The 15,373-nt window shown below is 31.3% G+C and overlaps 1 protein-coding gene across 1 annotated transcript; it reads left to right on the top strand.

Moving 5' to 3' along the window:
- Positions 1-8,892: 8,892 nt before the first annotated feature.
- Positions 8,893-11,136, top strand: LOC149886174 (putative G protein-coupled receptor 139). The gene is made up of 3 exons (XM_090093733.1): positions 8,893-8,992; positions 9,720-10,395; positions 10,651-11,136. The coding sequence occupies exons 1-3, from the start codon at positions 8,963-8,965 to the stop codon at positions 10,986-10,988; spliced, it is 1,044 nt and encodes a 347-aa protein (XP_089949859.1). The 5' UTR covers positions 8,893-8,962; the 3' UTR covers positions 10,989-11,136.
- The last annotated feature ends 4,237 nt before the right edge of the window (positions 11,137-15,373 follow it).

Below are 15,373 nucleotides of genomic sequence, written 5' to 3'. Positions count from 1 at the left end.
GTTGGTAATTTGTTTGGTATGTTTCATGACCTTCAAGAAATAAAGTAAAATGTTTTTTACACTTTTTTTTTTATTTGGATTTACACGTGCAAAGTTTCAAAATTAATGACGACTCTACAGTTACTACTGACTTAAAACATCTTCAGATTTAAAGAAACTTTTAAAGCTAGCCATTCACCCATCTTTGGTCACCTAGTTAATCATTTTCTTGGTTTTTTGGATTTTACCAATACCCAGTAAATAGTTTGTTTTTTTTAAAAAAAAATTCTAATTTATAAAATAATTTTTCTGAATTCTTCAAAACGCTTTTAAAGAAATCAGGTATTTTTAGTATTAACGGCAACGTGGCACAGTTTTGTCAAAAATTGTGTTGAATCAGTCAGACAAATTCTACTTCAATAATCAGTTCTGAATGACGCATGTGAATAATATTCTTCAATATTCACGCGTTGTTCAATAAGGCGAATCTTTGTGAGCATAAGTAGATATGATTAATACTTTAAAAAAATTTATTTTCCTGTTTGTAAAGTTTTAATCTTTGCTTTGCTATTCGTTTGATGTTTAGACATTTAATCTTTAGATGACTGTTTATTTGGAAAGAAACTAAGCCGTTATTTAATGTTAACTAATTTTGACATAATTTTGATTAAATTTTAATTATTTATTTACATTATTTTAATTAATTTTCAATGAAAGGGAAAGTCTACGCCACGTTATTTTGATCTTAAGTTTAACAAAGACCTACCAAAATGTCACTTTTTACTAAATCAATAAAACGTTAAAAAATAAAATTCAACTTAATTCAAAATTGACTGCTTTTGTATACAACTGAAAAAAAGCTTACTTTGATCAAGGAATCAAAGTAAGCTTTTTTTCAGTTGTATACAGGGAATCTCCGGGTCTCCATAGGAACCGAATGAGACCCGACTCGAACGGATATCGAACATCGATAATTTTTCCGAGTCCGATTACTCGAATCGGTTTTACCCGAAAACGCCGATAAGATCGGGTAGTTAAAGTTTTTTATACTCGACCCGACTCGATCTATTTAATATTATCGTTACCCGAAAAATATTGATTCTATCGGTACCCGAACCTACTTACCCGTTGAAAAAATAATACCTGAACAGTTCTGCTTTCGGGTATTCTGTGAAAAAGGTCCATTTTAATCAAAAGTAATTGATATTTCTAAAAAAATTACCAAGAGAAAATATAACCGCAATAATCGCAATTATCACATTTTTACTTAGCACTTTGGCAGTTATACAAATTTTAATAAAACTTGTAATACTAATCTTGAAATCTGGTTGCCATAATTACTACATCCCACCCCTTATTTAAAATGCATGACTGAAATGCAAGGTAACCCAAAACCAGCAAAATGATCGTAAAGCATGATTGTGTATTTTCAGAATTGTTTCCTTTACTGTTTCTTGAAATGATATTAGAAAGATTGTAATTTTAAAATTTTGAAATTAAAATTGGATGTGCATGAGAGCAAACATTTTGGAAATGTTTGCTAGCCAATCAAGTGTTCAGTCATCACAAAGTCTAGGCGATGTTGATAATGAAAACGAAGAAGGAAGTGAGCATGAAAATGACCATAAAAGCGAAGTCGAAAAATTTCTTTGTTTGGTTCGTGTAAATTTTACATAGGGTACTAATTCCCTTCGAGCATTGTTCAAGTTTTCTAACGGCAAACAGATCATCAACGTTAATTGGTTGGCGCCATTCTTCAGGCTTATCATCCGAAGGAACATCTCGGTTTGTTGAAAGAACAGGAATCAATAAAAAACCGTAAGGCCATTTCTTTTTTAAATCAAATCGAGTTTTAATAATTTATGCTGTTACTAATATGTAATTGCTGATTATTACTGATTGGTAATCACTGATAATGATGGCCGCTAATAGTTTTGATAATAACTGATATTTGCTGCAAAATCTGCATGCATAGTATTCTATAACTCTCCAATAGTTTGCCACAATGACCAATTTATTGCAAGTACTTTTTCATTGCTAAAATTTTAAGTATAATTTATAATAATTCAATCCAGTTTTACAGTTCGCTCTGCCCGATGGTCCCATTTGATTGCCACATTGTGCGATATAGCAAAAAACAAGAGAGCGTCAGCTACTATTCTGCCACACACTCCAAGCAGCATATCTGTGATCTTCTGTTCTGCCACTTTGTTACAAAAACTTGGTGTCATTTAATGCTGCTACATAAACAGAACATTAAGAGTAAGAAACTATTTTTTACTTTGTCACCTAAAACGTTTAGAATATGATATACCTGTTTCTATCACTTTGTTACCTAAAATGTTTAGAATGTGATATACCTGTTTCTACCACTTTGTCACTTAAAATGTTTAGAACGTGATATACCTGTTTCTACTGAGGAGCACTGGCAAGAGATATTTCCAGGCTTCAAGCAGAACCGAACATGAGGACCTTAAGGGAGACCCAGAATACACACGGTAGATCCTCTTCTCAACCAGGATAATATGCGTTAGCTTAAACTATGAGTTTTAAGAGAAAGGGAAGTGAAAGAAATTACAAGCATATGTTTAAAATTTCTATTCGATTTTAACATATTACCCATCAAATTATAAAAGTGCTAGACAACCAAAGCACAAAATGAAAGAACCTGAACAAAGGAAACCTCAACAACAACTTGAAATACTATTTCTAGATTTTTTCTGCAATTTTTTGAAGGCATCAGAAACATTGCACCAAGAGTTTTCATAACTAACCTTGAAATCAAATCTGATTATTCTAAAATTTAACTGAAGGAAAGTTCTAAATAAACAGAAAATATAACATCGGGGAACAAGTTTAAAAAAACAATTGGAACACACACAAAAATTACCATTTCGCCAGAAAAAATGGTCATTAATTTCAAAAATTATGACAGGACGAAATATCTAAAATTTAAAAGCCGCTAGTGCAAAACGTAGAAGAAATCAGCGAAGGAATTAGTCTAGTAATAAATAAATGAAAAATGAATTACTTTGGCAGTGAGCATTCACACTTTTCCTACTAAATACATTTGTTTAGCTGGATCCTTTCTCAAACTTGGTTGTCTCCGTCGAGGATGACATCGCCAAACTTTGAGAATGACCGTGCAATCTGCTTTTCTTAATAGCTCAATTATCTAGAGCACAAATTATTTCTTTTTCAATCTCTTCTACAATTTTTTGCTTGACAGACCTCGAGGAAAGCGAAGAAGCTTTAGTTTTAATCAACACGCGTTGATGTTGCTAGAGTTACTATTAAAGGGGAAAGCATACGCTAATGTGATGACAAGCTTCGCTGCACATTTAATTCAGAGAATCGATAGTATTAAATTTTAAATCTTTTTTTAAGATCAGCGATTTACAGGGAATGTTTGTTAGTTAAAGATACTTTTTATTAACCAGGTTTTAAAACAATATACATTATGAGTGATAACGGAAATTCCCACTTACTACCCTCTGTATTTGCGGCGTCCTGGGCCAGTTCAAAGACGTCTTCTCACCGAACAGAACTTTTGAAACATTTCTAAAATCTTTCGAACTCCATATGGACTCAAATTCCGCGAGGAAGTATGACACGTACGCGTCGCTAAGGTAACTTGAAGTTTTGAATGTTTTAAATTTTTCTATTGTCAGTCAGAACAAAAACTGAAGATTGAAGAGTTTGCCTCTGAAGAAAATTTATACTGCCTCTGAAGTAGATTTTGAATCGCCAGAGTTATTATACTTAAGATATTGGTCGTTGGGCAGTCTCTCTTTTTTTTCTATTTTAAACTTAATTGGCTTGGTTTGCTTAGTTTGATAATAGATACGACAAAGAAGTTATTTGAATTAACGCAAAATCGACTCGCAGAAGTCATTAAAGTCAAAGGTGTCCCAATTTGATACAAAAATTCACAAAAGTTGATTACTTTTGATCTCCAAAACTTTGTTCGAACTTTGAAAAACTGTGTTATTTAACATTGAAGATTTGTTAAGTTGAATGTTTCGTTAAGTTTTGAGCAAAGAAAATTTATTTAAAAAAATTTTATTTTTTGTAATTGGAGTTCGGCTACGCTGTATTATCTCGTCATTTAGCCTCAATTCTCTTTAGTTTTCAAGGAACTTTACTTTCCAGAAAAAATTAAGCTTTCACCAGATTGAATATTAATTAGCCAATAGTTAATAATAATATAATTGATAATAATACAATAGTTAATATTCGATCTGGTGGAAGCTCAATATTTTGAAATAAAAACTTCATCATCATCGGTTGATCATCCACCGGTTGATCATCCACCGGTTGATCATCCACCGGTTGATCATCCACCGGTTGATCATCCACCGGTTGATCATCCACCGGTTGATCATCCACCGGTTGATCATCCACCGGTTGATCATCCACCGGTTGATCATCCACCGGTTGATCATCCACCGGTTGATCATCCACCGGTTGATCATCCACCGGTTGATCATCCACCGGTTGATCATCCACCGGTTGATCATCACCAGTTGATCATTTTTGTATCAATTGGTGATAATGAAGTTTTTATTCACTCTTGCTAAGTTCAGTTTCTTGTCCGCGAATCCGTATTTTGTAAAATAGCACCCTCCTTATCATGGTTATACTCAGATTTTTAATTACCGCTGTTCTTTAAACAACATTAATGAAAATCTTATCTTTCCTGCCGTTAGTGTCTCTTTACGGTGCGGATTTAGGATTGTATACATATTTGGACAGAAGTTAACAAACTTTGAGATTGCCTTTCTACCGAAATCATCCTTGAACATCCCAACAACCTTATTATTTTTTCCACAATATATTGGATGCTTTCTTGGGTAGTTTCCAAATCATTATTAATTAGAATTTTTGTATGTCGGCACAGATATTTTAGTCTCCGACTGGAACGGAAGGCTGTCAAGGCATGCAAATGAATTTCTTATTAACAGTCTTGTAAGACGTTTTATTTCTATGTTCAAAATGTGTGCGTGTAAACTATAATATGTATTTAACTTTTCTCTGTTTGTAAAACAGTTACACATACCATCATTGTTAACATTTGCATAACTCAAACAATAACTCCTCGCTCATATTTTGCGGGTTGAAATTTTTCTAAAACAGAATGTTTATCCGATAACTATGTTTAACACATAACTGACCAATACACTTCATAAGATATGTGTATCTTTTCTACTACATAAACTGTTCACAATATTTTCTTTCTACCATCTAAGCGTTTTTATAGAACGCTTATACTCCTTCTATACTGTATATTCATTAGATATCTAATTAGATATATGAGCTAGCGGAGCCAACCCTTGCACCTCCTAAAGCCCAAAGTGCGGTGCGAGTTTTAGGAGATTGTGAGTCAGAGCTTGGTGCTTTTTTGTCGTCTTACTCAGTGCGTCAGCGCACTAGGATACGCTCATGATATTCGATCAATATCAGCAAAATAAAAAGATGTTCTCTGTTGACTGGTAATCCAATATTGAATTTGATGTAATGCGAAATCTAACTTATTAAAAAAAAGTTATTCATCGAAGTTTTAAAAGTTAATATAATTTTGAAAAAGCGTGAAAAGACTATTGAAATAACGTTAAAATAGCGTTTAAAAAATGTTGAAATAAGATTGCAATAAAGACAATAGTTAAAGAAACGTTGGCTTTAGGGGTGTTCAAATAATGGTAAAATATTACTTAAGTAATTTTAATTATTTTCAAATAACTTAAGTATCTTAAGTAATTTTAATTATATTCCAAACAACTAAATATTATATACATTTTATTGGAATGCTATTACATAAATATGACAAAACGTAATATAACTAAATTTTCAAGTTAGAACACAAAAAACATGTGTTAATCAATTTATCACTCAACCATGTTCACAGCTAAAAAAAAGTCCAACAGCACGAAAGCATCTTCCGGCTTCAACAGATGATCGTGTTAAAAACTTTAAAGCAGAATGCAACTTTTTAATCATTTTTTGACAGCCATTTGATCTTTCAAATTAGTTAAGTAATATCGAGCAGTTTGTCAAATTTTTAATTTGACAAACTGCTTGATATTACTTAACTAATATATAATTACTTAAATTATTTAAATAATTACTTAAGTACTTAAGTTACATGAAACTGCCCTTTCGTTGGCTTTCCGTTGAATAGGAAGTAACATGCATATCCTATGTCTAGAACTGTTGTTTTCCGATCATTTTCTGGTGTTAATACTTGCAGCATATAATAAAATAACGTTGAGAATATTATGCAACTAAAGCTGAAACAAATAATGATGAGTCTACTGGAACGATGATAAGTCAAAGAAATAATGATGAGTCTACTGGATGAGCGTATCTCCAAAAATGAATAAGGTTATGTAGAAGCTCTAAGCTGAATAATCTTGATAACTTACCATTTATCACTGTTTTCCATCTTGTTTAAATTTACTGGCATTTTAAAGTCCAGCAAATTTACATTTTTTGAAAGTCTATTTTAATGTTAGACCAAATAATTATTAATGAACTATTGTTATGAACAAAATGCAACATATTTGTTTACATCAAATATCATGTTGATATTTACAGTTAAAAGTGCTTTTGCGTTTTAACTTTAATTTTGAAATGTTTTATGCTGCGTAAATTAAATCAATCTTAAATTAAGTATTTTGTAATTAGTAAATCCCGTTCAGTATTTGAACTTTAATTTTAAAAAAGAAACTTTTTTTTAGCATTCAAGTTGATCTCCGATAGGAAATGTGGAATTTAAACAGGAAGAAGCATTAAAAAAACTGTGTAAAGTAGCCGGGAAGGGGTTTGGGGCGAGGGTGTGGCATAAAAAAACTGTGTACAGTGGGGGGCATAAAGATAAACTTTTGACGTTTTAAGCAAAAAATAGTATAAAAAAAACTGGCTTAACATTTCTTCAATGTGAAAATAAAGACACTACAAGGGAAGTAACAAAAGAAAAACTTTTGAATCCGGTGGAAAAAGTAAACATTTTAATAGCTAAGATGAGTAGACCCAAAAATACTATGATGATGATGATCTAGTTGTTTACAATGTTAATAATTGTTTAAAAAAATGGATTGATGGAGAACAGTCAAAATAAAAACAAATTGTGGAGTTCTATAAACTGTATGCAACGGCGGCAGCTAAAAAAGCAAGTCTTTTTCCGTAAATTCAGAGAGCTAAAAGGCTGAGGAAAAGTATAGCTCAGTTGTCTACTCTGACTGAGAATGTTCACTGCTCGGCCAGAAATGAAAAAGAATAATAACGGTTCTATCATCCAGTGAGGCTATTTCTAATAAAAATAGTGCTGATTTTAAGAGATAGCACACTGATAATGTTATCATTTAGTATAAGATTTGCTATGACGGATTAAAACACCTCGTGCTTTTTCCATAAAGAGTAAAAATCAACTCTAGATGCTAGTCATGATTTTATGGCCCCCCTCAGCCAGTATTCCCAGTTGATATTTCCATAACAATACAGAGCCTTATACATTACTCGTTAAGTTTGAAATGTTTGAACAAAATTTTATTTGACAGCCAAATAGTGCAAGGTATCAGTCATTTATGCATTTTCGCTCACTGAATCTGGATAAAATTACTTAGTCATTTTAGGGATCTATTTAAACTAAAATTCAAGAAGTTTGTGTAAATTTTATAGAATTCTCTACTTTTCTTATTTTAAACTAAAAGTTCTAAAAATTCTCTCTTTTTTTTTTTTTTTGTAATTTTATTATTTTTGCTTCAGCCCTTTAAAATACTCTCTGCTTCTCATGAAAGTTGCAACATACCTATTTTCTAAGTTGTCCCGTAAAAATTTAAGTAAATAAAAATAGATATAAAAAACTAAAATGTTTATCTTGATTAAATTTTAAGACAAAAAATTTGAGTTATTATGGGATTATGCGTTACCTTGTTGAATAAAATTACCGTTGGAGAGCGCTGTGAGCTTCTGGGAAGTTGGTTGTAATTTGTTGATAAAATATTGCAAGATTAATATTATTCACGATGGTTTTTGAATTTATAATCAGCTCAACTGGAATGTCATTGTGTTGCGTTTGGTCTAATCTAACTATTTCTTTTAGCCGATGTTTGGGTTACAAACAGTTAGTTTCCAAACCTTTCAGAAGAAGAAGCATTTCATGCTTGGATTCGCCTCAAATATAGTTTTCGATCAAAATTAAAGAGTACATTATTTTCATTAATGTTTTAAGAATTAAGGCAAAACATGATGTCTTTTATTGCATCATTTTCATGCACAATAATTTATATCTAATATTACGCATCGGCTTTTCTTACTACAAAATAGTTCATTTAATTCTCTCACAAAGCTCAGAACAAAAAAATATTTTTAAGTTGATAAGTCATGAAATATTTTAAAGTTGATAAGCCATGAAAGAATACTCTTATTATTCTTTAAAACCACTGCATATACTTTATGGAGTATTTTAATTCGCATTGTAATATATCCTTTCTAAGCACCTTATATTTCTCATATGCCACTTTTTTTTAAGACTACTTGCTTTCATTATTTTACAATAGCTAAGTTCAATATGCTCGATTGTTCAATACCCTCGATTGTTCAAACCAAAAACACTTTTTTTAGGATTAAAACTTCTAAATTTATTCAAATGTCGTTTTTTTTTCCCTTTAAATTAGTTACCTTTTAAGACTGAGTATACATTAAATGTGTTCCTGAGGGAAACCATTTAACATGTTTAAAATATTTTGTCAACTGCAATGAAGAGTTATAATACATTTTTCTAATTAACCGATTGTTCGCCTCGAATATTCGCTTGTTTGCTTATTCCTTGTGTCATCGGACGCTCGTTTTCACGTTCGTCATAACATTGTCAAATTGATTTATTCTTAATTATGAATTTTATCAACCATTTTTAGAAACTTTCTTGAGAGATCGTATTACAACCTTCGCGAGAGATCATCGAAAGCTTCATTGCTGTGCGGTAATGAAGAAACCAATTTTCAGTTACACACAAGTAATTCCTTGGATTAATTATATTTAAAACCTCTTCTTCAAAGTACTTTAGTCTACTAAAAAGTATTTGGCATATATATATATATATATATATATATATATATATATATATATATATATATATATATATATATGAAATTAAAGTAGTAATTTTTTTTTTTTGCTTTTTATCGCTATTTTACTCCCATGGAAAAAATTACAGATTTCAAACAACCTCCTGAATAATATCAGGAAAAGGGTCCCTACAACTGAATGTTAGTAACTGGTTCTTTCCTTTTTATGTATATGACAAAGGTTTGCTGCATAATAAAGGTATGGGAGCTGCTGAAGAAATCTCTTAACGTAAAGTTAACCTAAGCTTTTTTGAAGTTGTAAATGGATTTTAAGATTTTTTTTGTGTAAAGATTGATGTTGCTGCTGTTGTTGTTGCAGCAAAGTGTATTAAAAATTTACTTTTTCTATTAGGAAGGATTCTAAACTTTTAATATCAACATATTGTCAAAACAGGTTTTTAAGCAAATGGTGTGAGTTAGAAAATAAATCGCCTAAAATGCACTTTATTACATATCTTCACAGAAATCTCTTCTAAAATTAAGCGAACACGTTTTTATAATTTCCAGAAACAAGCTAGGTTTTTTATCTTGTAACCAACCAAATAATTAAAAATCTAATACTTTCTAAAAATATCCTTAACTTTTAGTCGAAGTATTTAATTACCTTCATTTTAGAGCGCTCAATACCTTCATTGGATTTTTAGTGTTCCTGTTGGAATTGTAATATGTATTTTTGGCCTTTTGGGCAACCTAATTTCAATTATAGTTTGGAGAAAGCTAATTAAATCTAAGCTTAAAAAAAATCAATCAGCAGGCATTTACTTCATTGCACTGGCAATATGCGACAGTGGACTGCTTGTCTTTTTTCTACTTCACGATAGTTTGCCTTCAATGTTTCCTATTTTAAAAAAGGACTCTTTACCGTACGCAGTTTTTTTCTCCTGGTTTGGTTATCCTATGCATAAGATATTTTATGTGGGAAGCATTTGGCTCATTGTAGGAATTACGGCCAATCGGTTTTTGATGATTATTTCTCCTATTAAAGTCAAGCTTTTTTATACGCCTAAGAGAACGTACCAAAGTATTTTAATAATACTACTTTTATCAACACTTATAAATATTCCACACTTTTTCAATTTTAAACCAGAGAAAGGAAATGAAAGAAAGTGGCAATTGGTTGAAACTACTTATGGGAAATCACGAGCATCATTCCGTTTTGAGTTTTGGACGCATTGCATGATTATCATTTTAGGTCCTTGGATATGTCTTGTCTTTATGAACGCTGTCATTATTTACACATTATCTGCACGAGGAAACAAAATTTCAAGAATAAGCAATCTTGACAGAAAAGGTAGTTATTTTTATTGCTCTAACTTTTCTTTGTTTCCCTAATCCAAAAGTGTTATCAAATTAACATTTGCAAAAATTATGCAAATATTTTAAGATTATGTAAGTAATATAATTTACATACTAATTGTAGTTACTTATTATTATTGTTTGAAAAATTACAAATTCAATTCATCTTTTTCTTGTTTATTTGTTTAATAATTCAGCTATTTCTAGTTATGCAATCTGGTGCATAATGTTAATTAATTTTATATTCTAGGTTCGATTAAGGTACCAAAAACTTTGATTCATCAGAAGCGGGAAAAGCATATTACTCGAACATTACTAACTGTTACGTTTTCGTTCCTTATTTTACTCGCATGGCAGTGTATTTCGCAATGCTTCTGGATGACGGAGCATCACAAGAAACATTACTCTTTAAAATGGGAAATGATCGACAAGAGTTTTTCATTTGCCAAAATGGGTTCGGTGATATATTCTGCAATAAATTGCGTTTTGTACTGTTTAACTGGAAAAATGTTTAGAAAAGAATTGAAGGCAATGATTCTAAACATCATTTCTGTAAGGCTTCGAGTTTTCATTAAAACCTTCCAGTAAACAGATGTTCACTTCTTTAGAACCTGGGCTGTATAAGAAATGGCCAACCTGGATTGTATAAGTAAGAACCTTCTTCCGATGTTTGATTTATTAAATTGTAATGTAAATCTTGTGATTTTGAATACTTTTTTCATTTTTTTTTTTTCATTTTTCTCAAAAATTCTCAAGAACAAAATGAATGAAAAAAGTTAATGAGTCTCATTAAGTTTCAATGATATAAATAAACTTTTGTATAAAGATGTATAAATATGGTATATTGTTTATCTTTTTGTTTTTATTTACTTTTTTATATTCTTGGAACATTTATTCTACAAACATTTGTTCGAACGTATATTCCTGGAGCAAATTTTATCAGAGCCTTTATTCTAGGAAACTTATGCATAGTCCACCAAAACTAATGGAACACATTAAAATTTATAAAACATCATAGCAAGTTATCTTTCAATTTCAATACAAAAAAATCTTGGTTCAGGTAAAATGTAGTTTTAGCATCCTTTTTTAAGAGAACTTTTAAGAGTATATCATCAAAAGCATCATCACCATCATCAGATCAATAACTGATCGCATATCTACTGTTCTTAGCAACCTCAGTAATTTTCTGAGTCATTGGCTCAATAGGTTTGTCAATTTGAACTTGATTTATTTGTGACCAGACAGTTTGAAATTCCTGATACAATTCTTCAACATTTCTGAACCTACTATGTGAAAGTAATTTATTATCAAGGTGTTTTATAATTTCTCAATGGGATTTAGATCAGAAGTTTGCGCTCAAACCTCTTTAAAAATTTAAAAAGAATAGTTGAAGCAGGCAATTAAACAGAAATGTAAAGGTTTTCCTCGATGATTTCCGGAAAATTTTACCGATGAAGTCCTATTGAAAATTCTATTGAAGGAAATGTAAATCATACAAGGGTTACAGAAGCTAAACAGTCAGTTTGCAATTAGTGGAATCAAATCTATTCACAATCCATCCTATATCTACAGAGATTGAATAAACATTTAGAGCATGTGGTTTATTTTCAACTTCGTTAAGTAGATTAGATTAACGAGCAACCGAAGCCGAACTTTTAGCCAAAACCGAAAGTACCGAATGTTCAGTTCAGTTTCGGTTACAAAACTGTAACCGAAACTGAAACTGGCCGAAACTTGAAAGCCAAATAATGTTAAAATAACATGAAAGAACTATTTTACATATACAGAGTGTCCAATAAAGTCACTACAAAAACTAAACCTATTTCAATATGTAAAAACATATCCTTCTAGTAAACAAATCAAATTTTATCTTCATTATAATTGGTAAGGGTTTTTAATAAGCTTTTAAATTTTGCATGTCAGTGCGCCATCAATTGCAACCAGAAAGTTATGCAAAACGGAAGGAATTTGCTAAATGTCTTTTTGAAAACCATTTGGATAATCTAGACAAAGTTCTGTGGAAAGATAATACGTATTTCCATCCATATTGTTTCACTATATTGAAAGATATATCTTTCATCAAAGCTGAGTGACAGCTAATTGTCTATGGTGACAGCTTATGTCTATGTTGATAGCTATCTTTCTATGAACCATCAGGTGGTTCTCTGATTGAAAGCCCATTAAAAATAAGCATAAAAAATATACAAATAAGATGGCGCTCCGCTGCACATAAATAGAAATGTGCAACAATTTCTAAAAAGAGCTTCAAAAATAATAGTGTTATGAGCCGTTTTTTCCCTGCAGCTGGCTACTACGTTCAATAGATTTATCGCCTTACAATTTCTGGTACTGTGGCAATCTAAAACAGTTGGTTCATGCGCCCGTACCACCATTAACACAATCTTAAGGCTCGAATATCAGACACTACCTAGCAAATAACTATTGAAAATATTGGACCAGTGTTTCTGTCATTTATTGATCGCCTTCAGTTAATACCGGAAAGTGATGGCGGTCATAATGATATTCACAAACCCATTCCCAAGACGTTTATTTGCCATTCAAATTTGATTAAATAAATATTTGGAAAAATAAACTAGATTTGTTTTTGTAGAGAGTGATGGGACGCATAGTATATAAACGATCAGTATGTAGCACAATTGAATAAAAAGTAGAACACAAGAAGACATTTTAGTATTCGAAGTTTGAGAGTAAAAGTTGAATAGAGTTATGTAACGTGCTTTTAATAAAAATTACTACAACAGTTACAATTAAAAACAATTACTTAGGAAATTATCATGATCCAACACTAAAATAAAATAAGTTCTAAACTTAAAAGAAAAGTTAATTAGGTAGCTTGAAATATGGTTATCGATAACTTACCGTTCCCGGTAATTGTCTACAATTGCATTTGCCGATAATCCCAAATCTGAAACTTTCAGGTTAAACTTCGACTCATTATACCATAATATTCGTCTTCACTCTTCTTTCGTCAAACTTCAGTGAGCGAGTTTGCGAGTTTTAAAAGTGCTTTTAGGCTCTTTGCTTTTCTCAAATATCAGAGTTTCGACTTGCGAATTCTAAAAACCAAAATGGATTCTTTTTCACAAATCATTTTACGATCTGTATGCGTATTACTTTTCTTCGGTCGTCCAACTAAATACTCAGTTTCAACGATTCCTTTGGTTTTAATTTTATTAACTAACCGAAATATAACCGCATTTGTTTTTTATAACTTTATCATAAACAACTCTGCGTTGTTCCAGCATTATAAGTACCAAAAATTTTTTGTTTGAAAATTATAATACCTACCACGTGCCATTTTCTCATCTTTCAGCTCAAATTAAACAAGATTCTTTATGAAACATAGAAGACTAAATGTAAAACTATTACGCCTTCCTTAAATAAAATTATTACGCCTTCCTTAAACAAAACCCAGATTCAAAACAAACAATTTATGCTTAAATTGCAGTACTATTTTACAATTAAACGGTATTAGATTAAAGTCCTCTTTGTTTTGAAATATTTAGTATTCATATAAATAAACAGTTAAAGGAGAGTTATACAAAAGAGAAAAAAACAAGAAAATTTTTCACTTTTATTGGCAAATAGCATATCGTATTAAGATTTTTAAGTTTAAACTGTTTCATTATTATTTTAAACCAAAAAAGGCATTTCATTTAGATTCCCCTACGTTTTTTCCCTAAAAGTTTCGAAAGACAGTTTACAGCTAAAATTTTGCCATTCACACTGTTATACACACTGTTACACACGTTTTGTTATACAAACTCGGTGAATCATAAGATCTAAACTGTTTTGGAAAAAGCCTGGAACTTTTATTTGGTACTTCCCTCTCTTATATGAAATTATAACAATCAGTTACTAAACGTTTTAAAATAAAAACATGGAGTGGGATGTTAAAGAAAATTGCATCGCTATAATTGCATTACACAAAAACATTTTAAGTATTTTAAAACCTTTTGGTAACAACCGCCAGATTTTTGTTTAAATCATAGCACTAGTAATCGGTTCAAGCACACTCAAGGATTTGAAGATAGGCAAAGAAATGGGTGCCAATAAGCTTTACAAACCTTATCTATAACTTATTACATTATATTTGACAACTTGGTTTTCTTCATTGTTATTAATGAAAATAGAATTAAAATAGATAAGTTTACATTTGTTAAAATAAGAGCAAAAAAAATCACTGTTAAGGTTTCTAACCATTGTTTATATTGAGTTGTTGCAAAAATTCCCGTCGTTTTTTTAATCTTTATTTTCAAAGAAATCAAAGAATTTTAACAGCAAAAATAATATCACTTCAATCAATTATGTACTCTCTTTCATTATTCATAACTTCTTCCCATCTTTCCACCACTTTGTTGATTCCAATTCGCTAGAAATCCTTTGGTTGAGTCTCGAAGAAGTTGTTGAACCGATTCCCAAGATGATCCAGATTTTCGAAGCTAAGACCCCTCATTTTATTTGAAAGGCAGTGGAAGAGATGGTAACCTTTCGGGGCGAGGTCTGGGGAATAGGGAGGATGTTGAAGGACTTCCCAACCGAGCTCCCTGAGTGCCATCTTGATTTTTTGCGGTGTGTGTCTTATCCTTCTGTTTTTGGGTGAGTTCGCGCGGGACCAAAACTCCAAAATTTCGAATGAAACTCATCAATTAAAGGTGGTTTGAAATTCTCACAAAATTACAACTCATCTTTTGCCCGATTCTCTGCATATCTAGCGGCAATCGTCATTCAAAATATCCCCGAGTTTGTCCTTGTCCATCTCAACTGATCCTCCGGAACGACTAGCGTTGTTGAAGTCAAAATTATCAGTTCTCTCAGCTACAGCATCCTCTTCATACACAGCACAATTATCAGAGAAACTTGTACCGTGTATGGAGAGTCTATAGAGAGCTTCTCTCTTTTTTTGATTTCGGTTATAGGTGAAAAAAAGGAGGCGTCGAAAATGTGATTTT

The sequence above is a fragment of the Hydra viridissima genome, unplaced genomic scaffold (assembly GCF_058129835.1).
Source record: "Hydra viridissima isolate aposymbiotic clone 2 unplaced genomic scaffold, HvirCarnegie_v1 scaffold_7, whole genome shotgun sequence".
Lineage (NCBI taxonomy): Eukaryota > Metazoa > Cnidaria > Hydrozoa > Anthoathecata > Hydridae > Hydra > Hydra viridissima.
The sequence above is the reverse complement of the archived record's forward strand: the minus strand, read 5'-3'. Positions and strand labels throughout refer to the sequence as shown.